The sequence below is a fragment of the Vipera ursinii genome (assembly GCF_947247035.1).
Source record: "Vipera ursinii genome assembly, chromosome: 5".
Taxonomy (NCBI): domain Eukaryota; kingdom Metazoa; phylum Chordata; class Lepidosauria; order Squamata; family Viperidae; genus Vipera; species Vipera ursinii.
In genome coordinates, this window is record NC_139518.1 from 47339146 (window position 1) to 47363925 (window position 24780).

At 36.2% G+C, this 24780-nt stretch overlaps 1 protein-coding gene across 3 annotated transcripts in view; it reads left to right on the top strand.

Annotated features, from left to right (window-relative positions):
• TRIM8 (tripartite motif containing 8) overlaps window positions 1-18685 on the top strand; it is a 59000-nt gene extending 40315 nt beyond the window's left edge. For all 3 annotated transcript variants that reach the window (XM_083364398.1, XM_083364397.1, XM_083364396.1), the window contains 5 exons: window positions 7683-7778; window positions 8612-8845; window positions 12106-12137; window positions 13235-13350; window positions 17335-18685. In XM_083364398.1, the coding sequence (XP_083220524.1) occupies window positions 7683-7778; window positions 8612-8845; window positions 12106-12137; window positions 13235-13350; window positions 17335-17942 (1086 nt within the window). In that variant the 3' untranslated portion in view covers window positions 17943-18685. The remainder of the gene's footprint in view (window positions 1-7682; window positions 7779-8611; window positions 8846-12105; window positions 12138-13234; window positions 13351-17334) is intronic.
• The last annotated feature ends 6095 nt before the right edge of the window (window positions 18686-24780 follow it).

A 24780-nucleotide genomic window follows, 5' to 3' on the forward strand; every position in this document is an offset into this window, starting at 1 on the left:
GTAGTATGCTTATGAGCCATGGTTTGCTATAAACTTGATTAACTACAGAGATGAGAAATGTAAGTTTATTTTTTGCAATATATGCTTTATCAAGGCCCACATGTCTCAGTTTCACATTGTAAAATATTTTTATTTTTAATAGCACATTGATGTTGTGGAAGAAATCTCTTTTTTCTTAAATTCAGGGAAAAGGAATGTGAAAGAAATTTAAAGTATGTAAGAGGAGAGTGTACCATTCTGTTAGGTAAACTGTAAAATACAAAGACAATCTTGAATAGTAATTTTTTGTGTGTTCCCTTCATTTGTTTGGTGTATGGTCATCTTCCTTTATAAGAGGAAACTATCACTAGTTTTTTAAAGATATCTTGATAAACTAAAAATGTCAGGATGGAAAACAAATACCTAAATAATGAATCAATGCATATGGTTTTCTTTTGTCTTTGATTTGTTGGAAAATTTTCCAGGGTTTCTAACTCGTCACTAGATATTCTCTACTTTATATAAATGGAACTGGATGAGTCATTGGGCTTGATTTATGTCAGGGAAAATAAGAAGAAAAATCCTATCTCAGCATAATATTGGAACTGATCCTCTCAGATCTTTTTATTCCTTTTTTGAATCAGTGACATAGATCATGTTTTCCTATCACTGGATTAATGACAAAGATGCTTCTTTTTTCAAGACACTTCTCTGAATGGTTGTGATTGATTGCAACAGCCCAGCATTAGAAATTTTGGCTAATACTTTAATTTAAAATATTTTTATTCTGCCCACCCTGAACTTATATCATTGACACATACACTGAACCTCCAATGATTGCACTAAAACAGAAAATTAATTCCAATTAAGTGACAACAAAAAATAAAGCAGAGTAGCAAAACAACGAATCTCAATTCTGTTTTTGCTCTATGACAGAAAAGTTTACATTCTTTCTGGAAAGAAATGAGACAAAAGGTGTTAGGACATTATATTGCTGAAGAGTCTATGGCAGTGATATTAAGTTTGAATCTACTTAACTATCATCTATGTAAGGATATGTCAAATGCTGATCTATATCAAATACTTTTCATTCCATTTAGTTTATGAAATATTCTATGGGCTATTTAAAAAAAATTAAAGATCTTTAATAGTAGACACTAGATTTCCTAAAAATTGCAAAATTCTCCATTGAACCACTATTATTCAAAATTAATTAATGTCTCAGAAATGGTAATAATTGTTTGCTAGATCTGAGCAAAAGATTTACCCAGTTTTGAAGTCTGTGGCCATCTAGAAACATTGGAATATTTATATTAGCTACACTCAAAATCAAAGATGATTGTACTTGTACAACGGCAATCCATTGTGACTGCCATTGGAATCTGTAAACATTCCTATGTCAGTGATTATTCAACAGAAGGCATAGCAAAGATTGCTTTGTATCCAGTGGTGGGATTCAGCCAGTTGGCACCAGTTTGGCAGAACTGATAGCTAATTTTTTGTTGCCCAGGCCCAGAATGAACTTCCGGAAGCGGCATCCACACAGAGAACTGATTGTTCACATATTTGAATCCCACCACTCTTTGTATCTGCATAAAATATATATTAAATTTGCTCCTTCATTCATTTAAGGGACAGGGAATTTTCATCATACTTATCTCCAGATGTTTGCATCCTATCCCTCCCCAATGCCATACTCAAAAGCAGACATGCAGAGGTTCAGATGTCAGCCCTGGGAGAAACAAAAAGAATTTAATTTGTTCCTGAAAAAAATAAATAGCCTCATTGCACTTTGTCCAAAGAACAGCCTTCAGCCAAAGCTCCCCTGCTCCTTTAACCCTGTTGGATGAAATACAATCATAGCAGTAGTGATATTCAAAATTAGCAAGTTAAATATCAAGAGTCCTCCCCCCAGTGCATTATAGCTTTCTCCCACCTAGTTCTCTAGGTGTTAGACTACAACTCTTATCCTCACCAGCCGCCGTAGTACTCACTGGGAATTATGGAGCTACAATATATAACTATAGCTCTATATAGAGCTATAGTTTCTTTCAGAAGAGGAACCAGGTTGACAGAAGGTAATCTGTGATATTCAGCAGTTAATGATACAGATGTTGAAAAGTGATAGATTTGCAGATGCTTCACATTGGTGCCTCCCATATTTGTTCCCCTATTTTAAATCTTTCATTTTCTATTTAAAAGCTTTGCTTCTGCATACTGTGAATGCTGTTGGTCCTACTCCAACATATTAGTGTTTCAATTCAGGGAAAGAACTGAGAAGTCTGCCAAATGTGGGATGTCCCCATTCCTTAATGAGGATGAGCTGAGAGGAATGCAAAAAGTCTCAGCTCTTGACTTGTACTGACAGGAAATTGAATAGAATTAGGCCAGGAATTGATAGCAGTTGCACCTTATCCAGCTCACATTTCTAAATGGATGCTAAAAGAACAACAGTATCCTGCTTTTTCCCCTGTCTGTTTGGATACATTGGTGTTATCCAAGTCATGCCCAAGCCTTTCACAGAGCTTAGTTTAGTTTTTCTTAATAAACTAGCAAAGTAGCTGAGCTTTTATAAACAGCTCTAGTTGTACTTTGTCTAGGCAGAATGCAGCTCTCTTTTAAAAGACTAAGGATTCCTCAGTGAAATCTGTGGTATCATTTTTGTGAAATCTTTTAAAGGATAGGTTAGAGAGAGCTAGCTAAATAGCCAAACATGAATTATTTTCTCCTTAAGAGGCATAGTTTTACAAGCGGTTTTATCTGTTGTGTTGCAGTTGTTTTATCCCAACTTCTGTAGATAAGAGGGTTCAAGGTACCTGAGACCTGCAGGAAGCGTAATGAAAACAAGGAAAGAGTTCCAATATTTTTGCTTCATGGATAGAGAAGATAGTGGCCTTCCTTGAACTTAAATTGATTTACTCTTCTCTCAACTTGAGACAAGAATCAAGTACTTGATTATAAACCTCAATTGGCTATTTATGATAGCAATAATCCCTTCAGAACTGTTTTTTGCTATTTCCTCTTCCTATTTTAACCACCATTTTTCTTCTTGATCTTCATTGCCCTTATTGTTTTATTGGGGGTGTAGTAAAAAGTTCTTAAAGAGATGGGAGTACCAGACCATCTTATTTGTCTCTTGAAAAACCTATATGCGGGTCAAGAAGCAACAGTGAGAACTGGACACAGAATCACTGATTGGTTCAAAATTGGGAAAGGAGTCCGGCAAGGCTGTATACTGTCACTCTGCCTGTTTAACTTATATGCAGAGCACATCATGAGAAAGGCAGGGCTAGATGAATCAAAAGTTGGAATTAAGATTGCTGGAAGAAATATCAACAACCTAAGATATGCAGATGATACCACTTTAATGGCAGAAAGTGAAGAGGAACTAAAGAGCCTCTTGTTCTGAGTGAAGAAGGAGAGTGCAAAACTTGGGTTGAAATTAAACATTAAGAAAACCAAGATCATGGCATCCGGCCCCTCAATTCCTGGCAAATAGACGGGGAAGAAATGGAGGTAGTGACAGATTTTATTTTCCTGGGCTCCAAGATCACTACAGACGGGGACTGCAGCCAATAAATTAAAAGACGCATGCTCCTAGGGAGGAAAGCCATGGCAAATCTAGACAGCACACTAAAAAGCAGAGGCATCACCCTGCCAACAAAAGTGCATATAGTCAAGGCTATGGTCTTCCCAGTTGCAATGTATGGCAGTGAAAGTTGGACCATAAGAAAGGCTGAGCGCCAAAGAATTGAGGCCTTTGAACTATGGTGCTGGAGAAGACTCCTGCAAGTCCCTTGGACTACAGGACGATCAAACCGGTCAGTCCTAGAGGAGATCAATCCTGACTGCTATTTAGAAGGCCAGATCCTAAAGCTAAAATTCAATACTTTGGCCACCTAATGAGAAGGAAAGACTCACTGGAGAAGAGCCTAATGCTTGGAAAGGTTGAGGGCAAGAGAAGAAGGGGACGACAGAATGAGGTGGCTGGATGGAGTCACTGAAGCAGTAGGCGTGAGCCTAAATGGACTCCAGAAAATGGTAGAGGACAGGAAGGCATGGAGGAACATTGTCCATGGGGTTGCGATGGGTCAGACACGACTTCGCAACTAACAACAACAAGTAAAAAGTTAGGTAGATTTTCCCCTCCAGAGAATAAATGGATAAGAATGGGGGGAATGCACGTGCAGGAATGCACGCATACATGCACATACACACAACATCTAAGTGGTAAATTAGGTTAGCTTGTTTTCCATTTTCCCCACTTTTTTGAAATAGTAAGCTTATATTTTTTAATGTGTTGATAATGAAAAATATGCAGTCACCTGAGGTTTTCTTCCCCAAATGCTAGAAATGTGAATACTTTGTGTTAAATTAAAATATTTTGCTGTCTCCTTTATCTCCAGTTCCTGGAGATTTTGTTATCAATTACTAACATAGCTTGAGTAGGAAACAAAGCTATTTTGCATAATGTTTTGAAGAAACAGATTATTTTAAAGTTAAGTATTTAAAATTGCTCTTCCAAATGTGTTTTCCATTTAGCCTGGACAGCTGTTCAGAAAGGCTGACTACAGAGAATTTTTTAGGAGATTTATCCTATATTTCTTATCCCCAGAAAAGAATGAATCTTCTAGTATTCTATTACATCTAAATGTATTGTCTATATTATTTATAATTTATATAGATATTTATAATTACCTTTGGTGCCGATTCTCTGCAGTTTATATAAATTTAAATAGTTAAAAATTAAATAACCCACCAACTGTTTTAATTACATGATAGCCATGGTTTGTATTATTTTTAAATGCAATTTTTTCTATTTTAAGTTTCATCACCAGCATTTGGGAATGGGGCAGTATACAAATAAGATAACTAAATAATCTATTACTGATTAAAACTCCCTAGTACTACACAAATGATGATGATTTCCTACTGCAGAACTCAGCTTGAATGGTACAGTTGAATTTCATTAGTTGGAGGAGGTAGCCAGAAGAAAGAGAATGAAATAAAATACATAGATATTTATTTATTTAGAATAATTATTTTTAATCAATTTAGTATAGTCAAAAGAGCACATGAATAAATCTGTACTATGGAATATTAGTGGATCTAGCTCTTCTTGAAGAGGTAGCATCTCCAGGGGACCAAGTTCTCAATTCTCAGGAGGCAGAAGTTGCAAATTTTGTAGATAAATCTTTATTGATATTTATGTATTTATAAACTTTTTATGACCACTCAACTCACTCATGGTGACTCTGGGCAGCTTAGAGAAGTTAAACCCCAAATACAAAACACAATAACCGTCCCACGCTCTCCCCCACCCCCCAATAATAATCAAAATGTTTGGAGGGTAAAGGTGAGCCTCCAGTTCAGCTTTTTCTCTAATCTATCTTTCACAAGATTTTCCTAGCCGAATTTCAAATATTTACCAAACTGACCATAATGAATGAATGTAGTATTATTATTTACACTACACATGTATGTGCTTGCTGCAGAAAAATATCAAGTGTGAAAGTCATTTCTCTATAGATATCTAGAATTATGTTACTTGTGAGACACATCCTTGTATAGATTCAGTATGTCAAAATGCATTATTTCAAACCCATCAGTGTTAATTCTCTGCTATTACTTATGACAAATTCTAGGATGTGGCATTGATTATTTTCATATATGGCATCCTCATCAACTTATTTATTTGACCTATGTATCCGTCTGTGTTTCTAAACTTTTTCTAGCTTAATACTTACTGCCAGCTAGGTGAGATACCATTTTATCTAGTGAGTAATGACAATAGGTTCATGAGAATTCTTCCCAGTGTAATGTAAAGATTTAGTGCTGGTCTTGAACTAGGATGATTTGAATCTGCTGTGACAAGAATCTGCCTGCGTGGCCTTGGGCATGTCAGTGTCTTTCAGCCTAGTCATCTTCATAACATTGAAAAAATAAAACAACTTCATTTCCATGGAAGTAAAGCAGAGAAGTAACCTGCAGTTAGCTGGGTGATAAGTGCTCAAAGGTAGAAAGTTCATGTAACAATTGAAATTACTGTCATCATATAAAAATAAATTTCATATCTGGGTAATATCTGAAATCAAAGTGCATTTTATTTGTATGCAGAAGCTGCTTATTGAAGCAAAGGGAAGAAATTCTACAAGACTGGTTTATCTGGCTCTTCATTATCACAGAAAACTCATTTGTTTGAAATTGCAGTAACGTTCTTTGTAACATTCAATAAGTTCCAATGTCTTCTGAATCAGAGAGGAATCGTTTTCTTTCTTTGCCTCTTCTCCTTCCCCTACCCAAATGACTCAGGGAAACAGTTTTTTTTAGTAGAACGGGTCTTATCTGAAATTAGTGCATAATAAGTGTGTGCAAAGAAATGTTAAGAATTTTTAGAGGATTTGATGTAAAATGCTGTCAATTATTTCTGTTTATATTGAAGTTTCCTAAAACATGCTATAGTTTAGATACCTGAAGTGAAAACTCTCTTGTTTACACAATAGGTTTTAGCATTTCAGAAATAATTTTCTCAGAATTGGAAGAACTTTGAAGGTGAAAAATAAGATCATAATAGTAGCGAGGATGAAATAAATACAAAGGAAACGATCTAAGGTTGATTTTCCATAGTTAAATATTTATTACTTTTAATTTCTTGTTACTATAGTTGTAGTATTAATACAGTCTCTAATATGTATAGAACATCTAGTCTGCACTTTAACTTGAAAAAAATATTTTTGGTAAAAATTCTGTTTTTAATCTCTTAAAGTTTATGAAACAAAGATATAGAGTTTGGTAGGGTTATCTTTGCTCATACCAAAGATTTGAACATCTAAGTATGTAAAAAGTCCATTTAAGAACAAGAAGTGTCCCAATATAATTTTTCCATCTTTTCCAGATTAGCAAAATATTCAGTGTATGTGTGCACGCGCATGTGTGCGCATGTGTGTGTGTGTTTCAGTGTGGGTCCTGTTGCTTACAAAATAAAAATAACTGGTTTGAATAAGGTCTTATGTAACATAATGGGTTTACCTTGTCTGAGGCACATGTCTTTAATAACTTCTGCATGGCATTCAAGAATTTGAGAAAAATTGGGAGTTCAAGAAAAGCAGCCTTCACCCAGTGTTTGTCTGGCCCCAACCTTGTGTTTTCAAAAAGCCTACTTTTTCATCAGGCTGTGGGTCAGGTGATTTGCAATCCAACTTTTTGATCTATATTTTTGATGATGAGTTTGTTTCCTTAAGGTGGTCCTTAGCAGTCCTACTGTTCTTAATTTTTTTCTCTTCATTCCTTGTCTCTTTCTTGTTCTTTTTAAAATTCTAATTATTTATATTTTGTAAGTCACGTAGAGTTGAGATGGCCTATAAGTTGATTGATTAAACAAGTAAGAGTCACATTTGTAATATGTACAGTTCTAGTTCATAGCATATTACTATAGAAGCAGTGATGATGAGTAGAAGAACAAAATCATTTATCATTTTTTCTTCTTCTAATTAACAACACTTTTCAGATTAGGTACTGAAATACAAATCTAGGCTTGCTGTTGTCATCTTGCTACTTTTTACAGAAAGAACAGTGGAAGACTATGAACTAGTCTTAATGAGCATTTCCAACATTCCTTGTAATTATTATATACCTTTTAGTTTTTTCCCCTCTCCCTTAAAGCATCTTAACAGCCATTCTTCTGCTGGTTCCTTCTCTTGCAGAAAATGCTGGTGAAGCAGCAGGACCGTCTGGAAGAGCGTGAACAAGACATTGAGGAGCAGCTGTACAAGTTGGAATCTGACAAGCGCCTGGTTGAAGTAATTCTAATTTACATAAAGCTAAAACCAAGAAGAATTCTGTTCATCTATCAAGAAAGTGCTCTTGATAGGGGCATTTCCAGTGGAGGTTTAGTCTTTGGAATCTCTACCAAATAAATGGCATAGTCATATATTATTGTTCCTCCATGTATGGAACAATTAGAGAATTTCCACCAGAAGCATTTATTCACTACATCTCTTTAATGTTAATTATATCATTCCTTTATATCTTATTATGATATGCGTGAACATTGGAAACCACTAATCTAGAGGTATTTTTCGTACCTTAGACCCTTTTTCTTAAGTGCCTGACTTCCAGGGCAGAAATAAAATTATTTTATTTTATTTCAGCCTCAAACTTCGGCTGTTTGTTAGATGGGAAAATTGTCTTTCTAGCAGATTTGCCTGAGAGAGAGAAGCCGGGACTAAGGGGGTGCATTGATGTACAACAGTGTGTCTGTGAAAAAGCTCTATTCACTGCTGGAATGCAATCTTTGCTATCTTGATCTACGATTAATTTGGCCTGATCTTGATCAAGGACCAAAAGCAAAAATTATTTTCTTGTAGATGATGTTTTACAGCTGTTATGTGCCATTTGCTAAGATGTGCACCCTCGCCACTCTGTTGAATTCACCTCTTGAAGTAACTTTTTTCTTTTAGCATTTATATTGGCCAATAGAGCAAAGCAAATGAACCTATGTAAAAAATGAGAGTGAAAATTGCCTAGAATAAATTGTCTGAATTCAGCATTACCACCACCATCCATTATGAGTGATGTAGTAAATAAATAAGAGAGGCCATTGACTCTGGGCACTCTTTCTCTGTATCAATAGGAGAAGGTGAGCCAGCTGAAGGATGAGGTGCGCCTACAGTATGAGAAGATGCATCAGATACTTGATGAGGACCTGCGCAAAACAATGGAGATCCTTGACAAGGCCCAAGCCAAATTCTGCAATGAGAATGCTGCCCAGGTGCTGCATTTGAGCGAACGCATGCAGGAGGCCAAGAAACTGCTAAGCTCTGTTCAGGTCATGTATGACAAGACAGAAGACATCAACTTCATGAAGGTGAAAAGTGGGATGTGTTTGGAGTAGGAGAGATCTGGGTTGAGCACTTAGAATAAAAGGATTAAGAGTTTTTAAACAGTCACTTCAAGCCAGTACTGAGTGCATTAAGCTCCAAAGTTGTAACTTCATTTCCAATCTTTGTCTCCCATCCTGACAATAGAAATTCCTTTGTTCTCCCCTCTCTTCATTATAACCTTTTGAGCTTGCATATGCTCTCTCCATCTCTTTGCATTTGTTTTTCTCAAGTTACCCTGATGAATCCTCCATATTTACCTGGCGAAACTATATTATCTTAGATTTGATTAACTTTCTGTAGTTTTACTGACTTGTTTGTTTCATTATTTATGGCTTCTTTTTTAATAATTTTGAAGTTTCTGCAAAAACACACAAAGATATTGTGCAGAGAAAGAATGAAAGAATATATGTTCCCCTAGAATTCTAAAGTGTATGCAATTATTATTCCATTTCCCTGTTTGATATAGAAATGCAGTCACTGTTTCTGTTAAAATGCTGCTTTGCCCACAAAGGATGAGAATGCCTCCGCAAAAGGTTTATAGAAGTAATAAGAGAAGTAGAACAAAATTTGATAGAAAAATTCTGGGCTAAGTAGGACAGGTCTTTCCTCTCAGCTCTCATTTACAGATTTAAACATTCAGTATTGCAAACTAATGCTAAGATCCATATAGTTTCTGCATATGAAGAATTAGCAGTGTCAAAATTAACAGTGGGAATTAAAGTTACTAACAACTGAAAATTAGCCCATGTAGAAAATTATTTTTTCTTTCATTTTACCACATAGTATACCATGGAGACATTCAAATGTGTGGTTAATCTTACCACTTGGCAAGCAGATAGAATTGATCAAGGACGTAATCAGTGATAAATGTTAAACTTGGATAGTTTGGTAGCATAATATTTTTTAAAAGTTCCTTCTTCCTTGTGTATAGATATATATGAACAAAATATATGTTCTAGTTTTAAGTAGAGCAGAAGACTTAAATTGGACAAGTGCTAAACTATTTTATGTACGATATTCTCAGCCAAATTTATGTTGAATATACAGCAGAAAAGATCATAATATAACAATTTTCAATGATTTAGGATGGTTCATCATCTCTTGACCTAATCTACCTCACATTATTATTTGGTAAAATGATTTTCCCAAGTTACACTGTCCCAAGCTGCCTAAAAGAACTAATGGCCAGGGATACATGAATATCAGCAATATTACCTGTACTCTTGATTACATATAGCACAACAATCTTGTTGAATCTCTGGTTGCTCTCATCCCAGTTATGGCTCCACAGTTTCTCCTTCCTAAATAGATAAGGTTGAAACTTTACTCAGTTACAACAGCAATGGGTACACTGTTGTGGAAGAACATTAAGGGCCAGATTGAGGATGTATCTTCCTGGAGAAAATCTGTGCGGTCACCAAGAGTTAACACTAACTTGATGGCACAAAATGACTATTTCTCCTTCAAATCCCTCTAAACCCTAACACTCATACAAAATTCAAACCTATCCTTATAATATTGCAGCATCAGCTATCACATTTCATGCAGCTCTTAAGACAGGATAGAAAGTTCCAATTCTGCCCATGGACAGGGATGGATTTAGATGGATATTTCAAATAACATTCCTTTAAAATAAGTTCAGGGATTCTATTGACTGCTTTTTAAAAATAGCTACATATCTGGTGTCCAAGAGATGTGTTAGGCTAGAAGTCCCAGCTGTGACAAATTCTGGGAGTTTTAGCACCATGTCTCAAAGAATATCAGGTTGAGGAAAGTTGTCTTAAGAATTAAGGCAAAGATAACAATATTATTACCTGCCATAAAAGTTATTGTAGTTAAAATAAAATCAAACTATTATAATTTTGGTCAAGTGGCCCAAGGGTAGAATCCAACCAACAACTTTTAGGTTTATGTATTCAGATGTTTTTACTAGCTTATTTAGTATCATGGATTTCCCTTGGGGTTGGAGATGCCCAGTCAACCCTCCTATTGATTCCTAAATGTAGCCTTCTTAGGTCATACAACAGATGAATGAGTAAAAATATTACTTCAGACCACAAATTCTGGATAAGGTTCCACTCAGCATTCTTGTCTAAAAATCTTTTCATGTACACCAAATGGCCTAATACTCAGTTTAGGAAGTTTTTTCACCTCATGAATATTAATGCCTCTATTAAAAAGAGGCTTCCTTGTAAATCTCAATAATTGACTGGCAAGATATTTACATTCTACTAGAATATCTCATTAAATGGATTGATACATCATATTGCACTTAATTGTGCTTCAGCAAGAGTTCCAAACCAGACTACTAGAAGTATGGCAGAATGTGAGGTTACTCTCAGTATTGTTAATGTTCAGTAGATTCATGAAGCCAAGGAAGTGTGGTGAAATGAAAGCAATAGTGGTAATCTTGTGCTCTAAAATCCTGAGTCTATCTGTTATATACTACAGCTAAAATGATAAAGACTAGACTCAATATAGTGCAGTATATAAAGTTATCGGGGTTTCATCTAACTCAAAATATTTGCTTAGTAGTTTTTGCTAGTTGTTTCAGAGAGATGATTATTTGTAAGATTAATTAAATTTGTAAAATTAAGGAAGCTCTCTTATTTTCATTGTTATAATCCAGGAGATTTTAGCAAATCTATCTAAAATCAAGAAGCTTTGTGAAAACTACTAGTATTTTTTGCATTTATCCTAAGGTATATTGTACACCACTGATTGAACTTGATTAGCTGATTCCATACTGATCCCATATATTTCAAATACAACAGAGAAATGAAGGGGTATTGGTAGAAGCATAATGTAATACTGTATACCAGAGGGGAGAAAAGTGGCAATATAGTACTTCAGAATGCTCTACATAATATTATCATGAACTTTATAACAACCCTGAAAAGCAATCCAGATTATCTTTCCTGAGAAGAAAAAACTGCCATCTACCTTGCAGAATTCATAATGGTGGTCACTAGATTCCAGAGTTTCAGCAGAGGTCATTCTTGTTAACTGAAAAACTTTGGAAAATGCAGAGAGTGAATCTAATAATATGCAAAACATACAACTATGAGTCATGATACTTGTCAGGTAGTTTGGTTATAGAGTATTTATAGATTGTTGGGAATTAATTTATATAATCAGTGGGAACACCCTAGATATCTGCAGAATCGGGAAAACAGAAGTTTATGTGCCATCAGATTGCAATCATATGATTGACTACTGATTGTATTTCTTTATTCTTTCCTAGAATACAAAGTCGGTGAAGATCTTGATGGATAGGTAAGAAATCTATTGGCGGCAATTTGGGATTGCATAATAGAGGGTGGTTTGAAATGCAGGAAATCCAGATAACCATTTGAGTGGCTGTAAAGATAACATTAACAAAACTGATTTCTTTCCTGAGCTGCCATTATCATAACCATGGGTTATTGTTGCACTGTAATGGAACTCTGTTGTCTAGTTTACTCAGAATATAAGAAAATATGAGAAATACAAGTTTTGCTTCTGCATTGATGGAACTAAGTTATGGGGGGGTTTTTGGGGGGGGGGTTGTGCTTTAGTTTCTGCTGTACCCTTGTGTTACTTGTGTCCCCTTAAATCAGACCCCCCAAAAAGGTGCTTTGAATTATGCCCTGTATCTGCAAAATGAGAGAATCCCCTAAATCCGTGGTGGCGAACCTATGGCACAAGTGCCACAGTTGGCACGCAGAACCCTCTCTGTGGGCACACGCACTGTCACCCCAGTCCTAGGCCTTCAGCTGGGTTTTATAAAACCTTTTCGCTTTAGGCCTCTGCTGCCATGTGAAAAAAAAAGGTTCAATCAATCAATCAATTTCAACTTCTCACAGGAAAAAAATGATCTCGCAAAGTTGGAATTGATTGAACTTTTTAGTCCCACCCAGTCTGCCGTTACCATGCCCACCCAATGGGCCACACCCACCCAATGAGCCATGCCCACCCAGCACCCAACAATACATAAGTGGGTTTTGGGTTGCAGTTTGGGCACTCGGTCTCCAAAAGGTTCGCCATCACTGCCCTAAATAAACTGTTAGTAGTGACAGAAACTTGTAAGAAAAATATTACTTTAGATGGTGTTTAGCAGTTGAGAACACAATTTTCTTAAAAAGACCTGGGAAATCTTAAATTTACATAATTGTTTTACAAGAAAAAAAAAGATATGTGGAGAAGAGAAAGTTCTTCTTAGGTATATGGGGTTTTTTTTTGCCAGAATCCACTGGGAGAGAAATTTTTGAACAATTGAGGCTTCCCTCAAATTAGCAGAAGGATGGAGCCTTAACAAGAGGCACTGTGGATATTTTTCCAGCTGGCTTTCGTTTAAAAAATACATTGTAATAGATTGTAATGCTCATTTTAAGGACTCAGAACTGCACAGGAGGCAGTCTGCCCCCTCCTAAGATTGGCCACCTCAATTCCAAGCTCTTCCTGAATGAGATTGCCAAGAAGGAAAAACAATTGCGGAAGCTCCTGGAAGGTGAGTGATGCTTCCCATGACTTTTCATCATTTGTATATTCACTACTGAATTTCCATTTGCATGAATTGGGCACAGAGTATCTTTCAGCTCCATTTTTTTAAACAATTATTTTTGAAAATTGGAAACCACAGAAAACAAGGTAACGGAAATGTGACATCATATATGTGAGTAGACCTTTTTTTGTTTGGGGGTATTGTTGGATTGAGTTTTACATCTATACGACCTAGGAATAAGTAAGAGTTTGCACACCATATTCACAGATTTGCTTTTATATTTCAAGGAAATAATCCCAGGAGAATCTGGGTTTTTATAGAATAGGAATTTTAAATCAGCCAATGACTTAATAGCTGGCCATCAGCACACTAATCAACCACTAAAAAGCCACACAACCAAGCACCACATAAATACTATACATTGAATAGCCCAAAGTGCACATTCTGCTAGAGCAGGGGTGTCCAACTGCCGGCCCACAGGCTGGACACATCACGAGGAAACCGCGCCGGCAATGGGGGAAAAGTTCCAATATGTTGCGCAACATCATGAGTTTGACATATCTGTGCTAGAGAGAAGTTCCCAGAGGATGGGTTCCAGCACAAGTCCAAAAGCTCGGAAGACTAAACCTCTGATCCTGGTGACCAACCCAGATTGGGTCCCGATCTTAAATCTGTACATGGTTTTCCAACTACCTTATTGGGGGGGGGGGGAATTAACACTTTTGTGTTATTTCTTTTAATTTGTCTTGACATTCCTTACAGTCAGCTGCTTTTTTAATTGGCAATTTAATTTATTTTTATTTTAAAGGGTTAGAGCAGACATGTCAAACACAAGGCCCGGGGGCCGGATCCGGCCCATGAAGTGGTTTCATGTGGCCCACGAAGCCATCCTGGAAACAGTGAGGGAACAGCCCCCACTGCCTTGGCCCTGGCCCAGAGACCCTCCTTCTGCCAGAGACCCTCAGATCTGTCCCACTCCTGCCCAGGCCCCCATAGGCACCCTTGATGTGAACGATGTAGAGCTAGCCACGCCCACCCAGTAGGCCATATGCACTCTAGCCACGCCCACCCAGTAGGCCACACCCACCCTGGCCATACCCACCTGGCCCCCTGAGGGCAACTGCAAAGCTGATGCGGCCCTCAATGAAATTGAGTTTGACACCCCCTGGGTTAGAGGATTGTGGCATGGATGTGACACAAAATGATTTTCTTCCCACGATATTTTCACTGTATATTGTTAGTTCCAGATCTGCTAAAATTTAGATAAATTTTAGAAACAAAAGGCATTCTGAATTTTTTTTAACACAGTGGTCTTAACAGTAATGGAAAAATAACTAAATCTGATGAGTTATAACCTGAATCCTTCCAATTGTTGTTAGACTCCCAGCTCTCACAATTTACCATTTTGATTGGATCTGGTAATCCAAAAGCATTGGAAGGGCCATAGAATTCCTACTCTGTCTTGTAGAGCATGGCCTTAATGCAGGAAAGAAGTTAAAGAAGTACAGTCTCTTTTATTTAAGATATTCTTCCAATAACTGCTATAATGCTGACACACACACAGTAATTCTGTAAGAACCAATATGCTTTTTATTATTATTTGTCAGGTACCTGGGGGTGAGGAGGATGCTATTTTCACCAGCTGTAGTTTGGCTACATTCAGTTACACTTGGAATGGCTGTTAATGGGTTAAAATTTATGAGAGGAAGGATGAAAAGGGGGTTATAAATGTGTTGCCCCTAGGTTCTAGAATGTCGAGGACATTTCTGGATGGCATATCTATATGCTACAAAAATGATAAATGGTCAAATGTTTTTAAGATTTTAACATTTATATATTGAATCTTAAAAAATTTCAAGTGAAAATGGTCAAATCCTATGAGATTCCAGTGTTCTCGTTAGATTTCACCTAATTATACTGATCAATGATGTCTCCATTACTGCCTGAGATCATGCTATGGTGACTGAAAAGGTTACCAATTCCTAATTTATAATATTTGTGAATGATAATTTTATAGTCTCTACTTATATGGGAATATTTGTATATCAGAATATTTCCATGAGATGACATTAGATAGCAAATGATCTGAGTGTAATATGAAATGTTATATAGTCTCTCCAAATATATTTTCATAGAAATAATTCATTAGAAAATGACAGTATAAGGTATTACCTCCAGAATTCTTTCTAAACCACTTAACCCATTAACATTAAATAATAATATATCTTGTCACAATTGCAGACTTTCTGATTATTTATGCACATTATTATTACGTGGACATATAATAATATGGCCCTTTATTTGAACAAAGCAAAGAGTTGAGAACTGCATATGTGAATCTGATTGAAGTCAGTTGGAAGGGTGACATGGAAGTATGATTTGCAGTTTCTTTTATTCTATTTTTAATATATGGTCTTACTATTGTTCTGTGTTTTATATTTTGTATTCTGTTAAGACCTAATAGTTAATAAAATGTTACTATGTATTATGTGTCTGAGAGTTATTTTATGTTAGCTTAATATTGTTCTGAAATTATAATCATATTGAAAAGAGATACCTTCTTTACTTACTGACTCTGCCCAATCCATTAGATATGTAATAATAGAATTTCTATAAATTTTAGGTAAGACCATATTATCAAAGATTTCCACTGAGGCCAAAATCAGTGTGTTTTATGTATCCAAAGCTACCTTTTACCATTAATAGTAAATGATTCATGCTCAAATGATTATGGGCTATAGAATCAACAGTTGGGCTAAGTGCAGTGTACATTACTTATAAAGGACAATTTCCAGGCATTTGGGGCATTTTGAGGTTCTTCATAAAATGTTTGTTTCCATTTCTGCTTCCATTTTTATATATGCTGGATAATATTTGAAGAGTGCACCATGCATGAAAATGACCAGCAACATAATCTTCAGAAGATGAAAATATGCCAAAAATGAATTTTCACTGAGTTTCCTGGTCTTCAGTGTACTATTTCTTGCTGGAATCATATAAATAGTGTTTGCTTGTTAATGTGTACATGTCCTAGATTACATACTTCTGGCAAAAGTGCATAGTGATGGTATTTCTTATTTAACCTAATAGGATTTTTTTTTATTCATAGTCTCCAAATGGTACATGTTAAGTTGAAATTGTTTGATATTTTAATGAATAAGAAGCTGCCGCAGATCAGATTATTTATTTTCACCACATAATCATTAGTCACTTAATCTGATTGAGAAAGCCGCCCTGAGTCTTCGGAGAAGGGCAGGATATAAATGGGATAAAAAAAAAACTAAGCTAGAAATAATGAACAAGTTGTAGGTAATACAAGAGTCAAATTTGGCTGTTCCATGAATAGATTATTGGGTCAATGATAGGAAGTTCCTCAAGGATCCAAAATTGTGTGTTTCAAGAATGAGACTGGATGATTGGAAAAGCATTTCACATTCATCCGTTGTTGGGGAAATTACTATGAGAATGTGCCCTAGCTTTTTCAGGATTGTAAGCCCTCATTCCATTTTATCTTGATATAAGTGAAGAAATTAATACATTGGAAAGCATAAACCTTTAAGCCCATTGTTTTGGGTTCCAGAAATCCAGGTGTTGCATCAAAATTATATTTGACTTTGTTATGCATATTGGAAAACACTCCGTGTTACCACCATCTTCAGGGTCTTTCCTGCAGATTATAGATAACAACATTTAGTGAAAAATATTTTCTCTTTCTATTTGCTCATTATAAGAACTGAAGGCCAGCAGACTTCTCCATCTAAATGGAGGAGGCCCCTAGAATTACTTTTGTGGAAAGTATAAAAGGAATAGCTAGAATAATTGGGTTCTTTTCCTAGTTTCTATTAGTTTTGAGATCATGTCTGTCTTTGGCCAGAGTTGATTACATTACTAGCAAATATATGGATCTGTGCTGCTATAGTAGTCACTCAGCTGAAAAAGCAGTGTGACATTTAATGGAGATGTCACCTATTTTCTCTTGTTTCATTTCAGGTCCCTTCAGTACCCCTGTGCCATTCCTGCAGAGCATCCCTATGTACCCTTGCAGTGTCAGTAACTCAGGAGCCGAGAAACGCAAGCACTCCACAGCTTTCCCAGAAGCCAGCTTCTTGGAGCCATCCTCGGGACCCGTTGCCAACCAGTACGTCAGCCAGGGGGCTTCGGCTGGTGAAGGCCAGTCTGCACAACCTATGGTGCCTTGTAGCTCCACGCAGCACATAGTAGGACTCCCCAGTGGCCCCCAACCAGTTCACTCCAGCTCCATGTTCAATCCTTCTCACTATCCCAACAGCACATCATCTCAGCAGTCTGTGCTGTCTCAGTATGGTGGGCGCAAAATTCTTGTCTGCTCAGTGGACAACTGTTACTGTTCCTCAGTATCTAATCACAGTGGGCATCAGCCCTATCCACGATCTGGCCACTTTCCATGGACAGTGTCATCACAAGAATATTCCCACCCACTCCCACCTGCTCCATCTGTACCTCAGTCGCTTCCAGGATTGGCAGTGAGAGAATGGATTGATGCATCTCAGCAACATGGACGCCAGGATTTCTATAGAGTTTATGGTCAGCCTTCCACCAAACACTATGTCACCAGTTAACCATCTGGTCTTGGTAAAATCCTATTGATTTTTGAATTTTTTAATCTAGTTTTTGTTGTTTTAAATCAAATTCATTTCCATCTTCCCCTAGCACATGCCAGATTCAAAGTGGGGCATTGTTGTCATCTATTATTTCTAATTTAATTCTTTAAAATTCCTTTCTTTGTATCAGGTTGGGGATGGGAAACTAATGGGAAAAATTAACAAGAATTTCAGTCAAGTATTTGCTTTGGATCATGTGACATGCTACTTTCTTGGGGGGAAAGCTTAAAGGGACAGATGATCCTTTTTATTTCAAAGTCTGGGCTCTTTGGTTTTCTTTTTAATTATTTTTTCCTTCCCATCTTTAAGACAAATTTCTATCATTGATTCATTAAGAAATGACACTTGTAGAGGTTTTTTTAAGGCTGATTTTTTTTGTGTGTTAAAAGGCCACGTATCGTACATATTGGCATTTTTTCTTCTTCTTTCAGAGATTTGTAAATACACAATGGCAGGAAATGAAATGCACAAAAAAGGGAAAAGAAACTTAAAAAAAAATTAAAAATCTGTTTTAGTTTCCAGGAGGGAAGTGTGTGCTTAAGTACACACATGGCTTCCTGTGTTTTGTTGATGCAACTTCCTCTAACAAGCACTTTGTATTAAAAAAAGGACTTCCTGTTATAAGATGCAGGTATTTATTCTGTAACCAATTTTAGAACACACACACAAAATATTCAAATAAATGTGATCACTTAGTGCAATGCCTTGTTCTGGTTTACCTGTACCCAACTGTGTCTGAGAATAAGGATATGTTGCTCAGAAAGGAATCCGATAGCCTTTAAAAAAAAGATCACACTCTTCTTTGTCTATGAATTCCTTTGGGAATAACTCTAAATAGATACTCAGTAATGGGGTAAACATTGGAAAAATGGGTTGAACTATCTGGCAATATCCTATCATTCAGTGAAATAGGAATGTCATTTCTATTTGGATGCAGTGAAAACATATGGACCAAACATTAATCATAACAGTAGTTCAGAATTAAAAAATACATATAATGTATGGGTGCTATAATTAAGAATGATATGCACATTGCATAATGGTCAGATTTTGCTTCTTATTTGCTAAAACTTGGTTAAAATCTAAAAATGTGAGATTTGCAAATTAAGAAAGATATGGTCGTATTAATTTGATAAGCAATGCAGATTATATTTTGTTTCTTGGGGGTATCTCCTTCATTTAAAACAAAAGTGGCACATTCTAAGCTTTGTCAGAGTTATACCAGAGGTTCTGCTTTTAAACTAATAGTTGTCTATATATTTCGGCTATAACACATTTATGCAACAAATCTATGCACACTTCCACAACCTTTGATTTCTTATCTGAATAGTATATGCTTCTACATAGATATGTAGAGGATTGTACTGCTATTTTTAAAAAAAAAACAACATCCCTGTGGTTTAGAGCTGCTATCTATTGGACATTTTTTTGAACCAGTCTTCTCAATCTATTTCTCTTCAGATGGATTAAAACTCCCAGAATCCCCAACAATTGAAAATGCTGAATGGGAATTCCAGGAGTTGGAAATGTCCCCAGTGGGAAAGGTGGGCCTAGATTCTTTGAGGCCCAATTTTTTTAAAAAAAGATTCCTTTTACTTTAGTGCTTGCTCTTGCCACATCTGTTATATAGGAAGTACGGTACCCTGATGGAGTTCAGAAAAGATTTTGTAGTACCTGAGCCTAGCTTCCAATTCTCTGGCATTTTTTTTTAAAGGCACAGAATTTATTTTTATAAAGGGAGAGACAAGAAATCCACAGCTAGTACCAACATCAGCCATTCGGATTTATTTATTTATTTATTTACTGGAACTTAGATGTTGCTCCAATCTAAACAGGGCTCAGTGGCATACATTCTTCAAAAGAAAATTAAAATAATACCAGTGCAATAAAAAGCAAACAAGCCTAGCACCCAAAAAGTAATAACAGCAGACAAAAGGCTCTCTTTATAACAAATGTGCTCCAAAGTTATTTGGAAATAGCATTATTTAACATATCCAGCATTCACCCATTCACTGTCTATTCTATCAAACAATGTGGGAGTTAATGTATTATATGATACAAGCATAAAATGAATCCCTTTTTATTCACAGGGAAAAAAAACTAACTGATCAGGACCGTGGCAGCACCATTAACTTCTAGATTTGTTTAATTTTGTCTTCTGTTTAATATATGAAAAAGACAAAATGTTTGCTGGAAACTGATAGGCTAGTGTGTGGTTTCCCCTGGTGAAGAGCTTAGCAAATAGTGTCTTTCTTCCATTGACATTAGTTAAATAGCATTTAATTTCACTATTTAAAGAAAAAAAAATATTTAGTATTTTAATGTAAAATCATCTTGTTCAACTGTTTACCAATTTTGATTGCATATCACCTTTTGATCAAACCTTAGTTCTAAGTTTTGTAATATTCAGTGGTGGCTTAATGAGGGACTAGATAATCATCCCAGAGTTATTTTAATTTTAGATTTGCAAGATAATTAAAAGGTCAGGTATTTTGTTTTAAAAAAAATTACGTCTGTCACAGGCCTGTCATTTTTTTTTACATGCAGAGGAGCATTAATTCAACACAAAGAGTGGACAGTGTATATGGAATGCAGATTTCACTGTAAAACAGTACTCTAATGTTATTTATTCTGGAGGTTCAAATAGGAAAGGTCATATGGATGACATGCACAAATATCTTTTAGTTCTTAAACCTTGGTCCTATTAAATGGATTGGACACAGACCTTCAATACAGACGTGGATCTCCTGCCATGGACTACATGGCCTCAAATTCATCTATAAGATTTGATGTCGCATAAGAAACTCCTTAAGGTCCTGTTATTGGTACTGTTGTAAAATGACAATGAACAGGCCATAAACCTACAGAAGACACTCAAGTCATTCCTTCACACATTGTTTACCTGTGTGTTTTTGTTTTGGTGGAAAGTAACACTTCCTCATAGAACCAGTACTCAAGTGTTCAAAGTTGAAGCAGGAACTGTTCTTTAAAAAAAAAAGTTTTAATCCTAACTTGATGAGAAAGATCATCTGCATCCTCAGGATCCAGTGCTTTTGTCAAAAAGTACAAAATAGCATTGTACTTTCGCAAAGCAAGTTTATCTCTTTCATAGGTCACCTGCAGATACTATCACAATGCATAGAAAATGGAGTGTGGAGCTTATGTCTCTCTGATACAATGCATTTTCTTCCTCTTGATTTCCCTGTGGATACTTCTGGAAGAGGTATTACTTCTAGACTTGATATTATATTGAGAGTTGCCCTGCATATGACTCAGAATAGATTCTTTCATATGGAGTTTCCTACAGTCTACTGTGGTACAGTGAATGGGTAACCTTAGATTAATTCCAACTCTTTCTTCAGGGAGACCTCTGTATCAAAAGGCATTGAAGACTGCTGTGTAAAAAAAAAACACCCTTTCATGCCCATCTGAGCACACTAGATAAAACCCAGGAACTTTGGATTTTCATTTCTAACCAGACAATGTTGAAAAAAGTATTGGTTCTCATTGATATTATTCCAATGGCCACTATTTAGTAAAAAAAACCCCAACCCAATTGTTTATACAGGATGTTTATGAAGTAAATTACAGAGGAAGCAATAATGTACATGATGATACTATCCAAAAGAGTTATTTGTTATATTTTCTTCTAGAAGTACTGCTTTTTCTTTTCCTGTTAAGAAGAGCACTTCTGACTTTCATATACTTAGGCATTAAACAGTGCAATCTTGTGCATGTCTCTCAATCAGATTTGGGAGAATGCACAAACCGTAATGCCATTCTAGTTTTCTGCATCTTAAAATATTACCATAGGGGTAGAATTTTATTAGATGCTTGTTTCTGAGGAAGAAACAAAGGATGGTGCCATTGTTGTACCTGACAAGGCTAAGAGTATCATCAGTGCTGCCTTCTTTACAAAGCCATCTTGGAAAAGGTCGTTTATTTGCTAGAATTGTGATGGATACTGAGTATAACCTAGTAGTGCAAAGTTGGGCAACCAGGGCCCCCTTTTTTGTACTGTACAGAATCTCATTTTATGTCTGAGTGATATTGTTTCTTCATTTGGAGATGAGTAAGAAACATCCATGTAAGAACTCTGGTGCTGCCCCATGCATATCATGCAGCTCAATCTGCTCTGCATCATTGCCTGTTCCACTGCAGCTCTTGGCCTTCCCCAAAAATATTTTATGTGGCTCCAAGCACCAAGTTTCCTCACATGTGCAATACAGGATCTATGGAGTGAGTGGGATTTCCAAAAGAAGTAGATAGAAAAAAGTCTAGATGAAAGACTAGCTTCAGTAGGGAGGAAAAAAAAGTGTGTAATATTTATTCATAGTGTGAAAAAGAAGGGTGTAAAATAAGAAAGGCTTTCTATAACCTACAGCTGATGACCTTCCTAGAATTAGGATATTTTTCCAGCCACACTTTTAGTTCTTGATTGAGTGAATGCATTAGTCTTATTTCTTTTTATGAGCCTAATCAGTTCACAGCAGGGGCTGCAGGGGCAGAATGACATTTTTGCTAAATATGCATGCTGTTTTTGTTGTCAGAAGAAAGGAGATAACTTTGCTAAAAGATCTTGCAGAACTGAGCCTCATGGAGCTGAGTATAAATGGTCTGAACAACCTTGTCCTATTCAAATGCTCTAGGAATATAAAAATGGAATCAGTACATGGCAAAAAGACCAAAAGAGCATTATCCAAGTAATAACTCTACCTTCCCTAGAATAAATTCAAATACTCTTTTCTCTTTATAGTATCTTGCAGCAATAACATGCAATACAGTAAAATACCTTTGCTTAAGGTTCAAGCAAGTGAAATAGGTAGGAAGATCCATAGTTCAAATTTCAGTATTCATTTTTTTGACCTTTTATTACCAGGTCAATTTAGAAAATAGTTTTTAAGGGTGTTTCCTAGATCAAACTAGTGTAGAAAAAACTGACAATATTTTTTCATTGGCCCATTAGATGCAATAGTTTAAAAGCATAGAAGAACAATCATTTTCTCTCTCCTGTGAAGATTTCTTCCTTGGAACTATTTGAGGGTAGATTCATCAAACTGAAATTTAAAAAAATGCCTTTCTAGGTGAAGCAAATGCACTTTGCTAATACAGAGTTGTCCAGCAAACCTCAAGTAAGAATAATAATCAGCAGACATAGAAGAATTAGTGATCAACTTGCTCTCGATTGGAAACTGGTAATTTTATTCTTCCTGGATTATGGAAGTAGAGAGAGGGTTTATTGCCTATTATGGTGCTTTGAAGGTAGGGAAATTGTTTAGCTAAAGGATTTATGTAAAACATCCAAGAATACTGTCAGGTTTCCATATTTTCATCTTTTACTGTTGGGTTGAATGCATGGCCTATGGCAGGGGTAGGCAACCTTGGCTCTTTTATGACTCATGGACTTCAACTCCCAGAAATCCATGAGTCATAAAAGAGCCAAGGTTGCCTACAGGAATTCTGGGAGTTGAAGTCCATGAGTCATAAAAGAGCCAAGGTTGCCTACCCCTGTTACTATAAAATAACTTGTAATGGAAGATATTTTAACTTCCTTGCTACCTTGAGGTAGCATGGCAGCATCTTACTGAGAGATAAGGTAAAGGTGAGAAATTTAAAACTCTGGAAAACAGACTATAGAAGGTCAGTGTCTCAAGAAAGCTTGCTGAGTCTGATATGGCAATGGAATCTGCATTATTTAAGCCAACTACATTAGAACTGTACGATTGCAGCTCTAATGTATATCTGACAGAAAGAACTGCCTAACTAGCCTTCAAAAGGTAATAAAAATCCTAGCTCATCATTCTGCTGCAATCTAAATCATTTATAGACTGTAAAGTATGTGATAAATCTGTTGAAAGGGGAAAGGGGTGGCCAGGTTGAGAAAAGAGGATTGATTTATTAAGACTCAAATGGTGGCATTATCCAAATTCTTAGTATGTGGAAAGAGGGGGGAAAGATTGGAGGACCTCCATATGCTTTATGAAGTCCCACCCGCAGTGTTCATTTCTCATCACAGCAGGTCTGATTTGATGCCATATTTTTAAGCAAATGGAATAGGGACAACATAACTTAGTACAGGTACAATCAACACAAGGATAGACAATGTTGAAATCAACTCCCGCTTTATCCTGCATCACCAGTGGTATATATATAAAATGTTGGATTTGAAAGATAAAACTGCTCAAGACATCTTGTTCAACTGAATATGCCAGTTCACTATTCAGGAACTCAAGGCACTCTGCAGGTAGTGGAATAGCATAATTTCACAATTGTCAGGGTCCTGTGAATTCATATCTGGATTGATCTGCAGATTATGCACTGTTAGAGAATAATAATGTGCATGTATCTGGAAAGTTTGTTTCTTTCTTCCCTCTGACCCAAATGTTAATGTATCTTAGGGAATGAGGTCCCTTCAAACAGAGGAAATGTCTGTTCAAGGGTGACAAATGACAAATTATCCAACTACATCCGTGAAAATAACTTTGTGAATGGTTTACATGTGATATACATAAAGTGTATACATAAAGTTTTCTGGGACCTGTTAAAGATACAGCATAACTGTCTTTGACCTGTTGAGCTAACACAATATACAGGTGAAACTCGAAAAATTAGAATATCGTGCAAAAGTTCATTTATTTCAGTAATGCAACTTAAAAGGGGAAACTAATATATGAGATAGACTCATTACATGCAAAGCAAGATAATTCAAGCCGTGATTTGTCATAATTGTGATGATTATGGCGTACAGCTCATGAAAACCCCAAATCCACAATCTCAGAAAATTAGAATATTACAT